The 3,852-nt window shown below is 67.7% G+C and overlaps 1 protein-coding gene across 1 annotated transcript in view; it reads right to left on the bottom strand.

The window, feature by feature from the left end:
- CPLX1 (complexin 1) overlaps nucleotides 1–3,284 on the bottom strand; it is an 18,521-nt gene extending 15,237 nt beyond the window's left edge. Inside the window, exon 1 of the mRNA XM_005886447.2 lies at nucleotides 3,150–3,284. Within this exon, the coding sequence (XP_005886509.1) occupies nucleotides 3,150–3,180 (31 nt within the window). The 5' untranslated portion in view covers nucleotides 3,181–3,284. The remainder of the gene's footprint in view (nucleotides 1–3,149) is intronic.
- Nucleotides 3,285–3,852: the final 568 nt, after the last annotated feature.

Here is a 3,852-nt window from a genome sequence, read left to right as displayed (position 1 = left end):
CCCTGCCGCACTCAGAGCTGAGCGTCTGGTCTTGGCTTTGGGGAGAGGACACGTGGAGACAGAGGCGAGATGAAGACGCCAATTAGTGAGCCAGACAGAGCCACGCTCCGGCAGATGGCACGGCCCGGCCTCAGGGGCAGGAATAACCCCGTCGCCTGTCCCTCCATTCAGCCTCTCTCTCTGCCACTCACTCACCACCCTTCGCTGGGCCGGGAGGGGGACCTGACCCTCTGACCCCCCTCCCGCACCTCCTGGCCCCCGAGACGGCCGAGCGAGCAATGGCCGGGTTGCTCCCTCCCCGAGGGTCTGGCAAACAGAAGCCCCTTCTGACCACCCCCTGCCCTCCCCACCCCAGCACCTCCGACCTGTGGGAGCCCCTAGGTGGGCACGGCCTCCCTTCTCTCGGGCTGTCATGGTCTGGACACGGAACCCCTGGGCGACCTGGCCGAGAGCGCATGGCCCACCTGCAGAGCCCCGAGGCCTCCCTGGCACTGTGCCCACGGAGGGCTGGGAGCAGTGCCCAGCCCCACAGCAGCCGCCCAGGGCACCGCCATCCGCTCCGCCCATCAAGCCCCACAAACCCCGGTGCCTCCTCCTCCCAAAGCAGAACAGCCTAAGCCTCCGGGGGGCCACTCCCTGCAGGACCCGGTCCACACTGACCGGCCACTGGGAGCCCCCGGATGTGCCCAGGGGCCTGCAAAGTTCCCCTTCGACCTCCGGCAGCCGGGGCCCCTGAGCCCAGCTCCGATGTCCCCTCCTCCATGAAGCCCACCCTGCCCCCACCCCGCACAGGCCCTGTAAGTCACCCTCCGGCTGCGTCTGGAGACACCGTGTGCGCCTCCCACGTCCACTCCAGGGGCCCAAGGCTGGTGTGGCCGACCCTGCCATCTCAGGGGAAGCAGCCCTGGGCGCCCCCTGTCCTTCCTGGCCACAGCTGCCCCCTGCCCTTAGAGAAACAGCGCCAGGAGTCCGCACGAGGCCACCGGTCCGTGCTGCTGGCCCTGCTGGGGTGGGACAGGCCCGGACAGTCAGTGTGCTGGCACCTGGGTCCCTCTGCTCACCACCCAGGGCCGTGCCAGAGGTGCCAGAGGTGTGAGGCACCACAGACCAAGGGCACCTGCCTCGTGCCGGGCCCAGCAGAACCGGCCATGCACTGGGGGCCGCAGTCACCCCGCCTGCCCGTCCCTGCAGGCTCCCCACCAGGCGGTTGCCTGGCAGCTCTGTCCCAGCAGAGGCTCTGCCTGAGACACGGGGTCAGGGCAGGGGAGGAGGCGCTGGGAGTGTGTCCTGGGCAGAGGACGTGGTGAGCTGGGCACAGCCTCAGGGGCCAGCGCCTAACTCGGCCGCAGGGCGTCCTGCCCTCCTGCTGCGGGGCTGCCGGCGGGGCTGTCTCGGTCTCTGCCCGCCTCCACTCCTGTTTCGGATACACCTGTCTGTCTGTCTGTCTCTGTCCCTCCCTGTGTCCCTCTCTCAGCCCCTCTCTGCTCTCACACCCCAGCTCCCGCCCCATGGGGTCCTCAGCCTGCGTCCAGGTGCCGTCTCTCCCTCGAGGCTCTTCTCGGCTCTGAGCCACCGGCTGGCGCTGGCTGGCGCCCCTGCCTGGCTCCCAGCAGCCTCGCTGTTGTCTCTGACTCCTGCGTCTGTCTCCCTCCATCTCGTCTCGCACGTCCTGGGGCATTTCTCTCTCTCTCTCTCTCTCTCTCTCTCTCTCTCTCTCTCTCTCTCTTTCCTCTCTCTCGTTTCTGCTCTGTATCTCCTCTCTCCGGCTCCATCCCCGTCCCTGCTTCTCTGGGTTCACCTCCTCTCGACCGTTTCCGGGTTTTTCCTGCAGGTTCCTCTGTCTGGGGCTCCGGTCTGTCCCGCTCGGAATATTCCTGGTGTCTGTCTGTCTCTGTCCCTCTGTCTGTTTCGTTGTCACCCAGGCCCCGGGATGGGAAACAGACAGAAATCCAGTCTCACCCGGAGGCCAGCGCAGCCCCACCACCTGCCCACCCCCCAGCGCCAGGACAGCGAAGCGAACGTCCGAATGTCTGGGAGCACTGGGCAGCCAGGACACCCCGGGGCCACCCCCTCGCAGCTCCCACACCCTCCGGGGCGCCCCGCTGCCGCCGCAGGGGAGACTCTGGGTGACACCACACAGAGCAGGCACCCAGCTAATTGCAGCCCCGTCGACAGCCAAATCAGAGCCTTCGGTTTTCCTGCTAGCCCACCTCAGGGCCTGAATTAGCGCCTAATTAATTATCTGTAACAGCCTGCGGTGCCGGGTGGAACTCGGGCCTCCCGGTGCCAGGAGGCTGCCGGCCCTGAATCCCGTCCCGGTGACGTAATCATTATAATTAGACGCAACCTGAAGCCTGTCTATCCTTGACCATGGGGGCCAGGCCCCATGTCTGCTCATGTCATTTCTCTAGGAGACAAGCCACATGTGAGTCCGTCCTGTGGGCAGGGGCACCGGCCCCTCCATGCAGCCCCCTGTCCCTGACGGCAGTGCCCACCTCCGGCCAAGCTCCTGACCCCCTGACACAGCAGCGGCACCCAATGCCACGCAGTGGACGGCATCAGGCCAGGGTGGGGCCAAGGACGATGCCCAAGCAGCGTCTGTCACGGCCACCAGAGCTGGGCCCAGGCTCCTATCAGGGGAGACGGGGCAGGAGCATGGGAAGGCCCACCGCCTGGCTGACCGCAGCGCCCCTGCTCTGTGCCCGTGTGGACCGTGCCCCGCCCTTCACCCATCTCTGGGGCCGGGGTCTCCGGCCATGAGGATGCCTGGAGCCCAGTAGGCACAGGATGCCCTTCAAATGGGGGTCAGCAGGTTGAGGGTGTCCGCTCCCCCAAAACACAGGAGGTCGCACTGCCTCGTGGAGGGGCCGGCTCACCGCTGTCCGGGACACGTCCCCGTCCTGTGCTCAGCCAGCCCCGTCCCGTGTCCCCTGCTGCCCCCACCCCAGGCCCAGCTGCTGCAGCCCTGCTCCCCAAGGGGCCACCCACCCTGCAGGAGAATTGTCCCTCGTGCCCCTGAATCCCTCCCTGGGTGTCCCCACGCCCAAGGGGCGCTACTGCTTGCTCAGCCTTGACCCTGCAGCACCCTGGCCGCCGAGTGTGCGGCCTGCCACCTGCTGGGTGCACCGTGCCCCCACCCCCCTTCCTACCTCCCAGGGCCTGTTTCATCACGAACTCCATGGCACCGGCTTTGATTCCTCAACGGCAGCTCAGAGGGTCTCAACTCACAATCAAGTGTGGCCGCCGAGTCCTGGGCCTGGAAGAGAGGAGCCGGTCACAGGCCGCCAGCCCACCTGCGGGCTTCCTCCTCGTCCCGCTCCCCCCAGACGGCGCCTGGACGCAGGCTGAGGACCCATGGAGACGGGGCTGGGGGCTGGGAGAGCATCATTCCCTGGACCCTGGCCAGGTCCCTGTGGAGGGGCTCCCCCGCCCCCGACACCCTGCCAAGGGCAGCAGGTCCCAGGACCCCCGCTGGTCTGCAGAGTGGTCTCAGGGCCCCTGAGGTTCCTGGAGCGGGATGGGGTGCTCAATCTTGGGGAGAGGCACAGCTCAGAGGAGCCGGCCTGCAGGAAGCAGGGCAGGCACAGGGCATTTGAAGGTGACTGGCTGCTGCGTCCTGGTGGGCCTGGCCGGGGGAGGGGGACAGGGTCCACCCAAGAATCAGGGTGGGGGATGGGGCCCGAGTGGGTGCCCTCGGGGAGGGCCTGTGGCTGCTGGTGGAGGTGTCGGGAGGCCTGGCTCCATCCAGGGGAGACCTCGTGCCCTCGGCCACCGGCCCACCACAAGGAAGGGTTGGGAGAGCCAGGAGGGGGCCGCCTGGGGCAGGCCCTCCCCTGCCTCTGATGGGGGCCC

The sequence above is a fragment of the Myotis brandtii genome, unplaced genomic scaffold (genome assembly GCF_000412655.1).
Source record: "Myotis brandtii unplaced genomic scaffold, ASM41265v1 scaffold986, whole genome shotgun sequence".
NCBI lineage: Eukaryota > Metazoa > Chordata > Mammalia > Chiroptera > Vespertilionidae > Myotis > Myotis brandtii.
The sequence above is the reverse complement of the archived record's forward strand: the minus strand, read 5'-3'. Positions and strand labels throughout refer to the sequence as shown.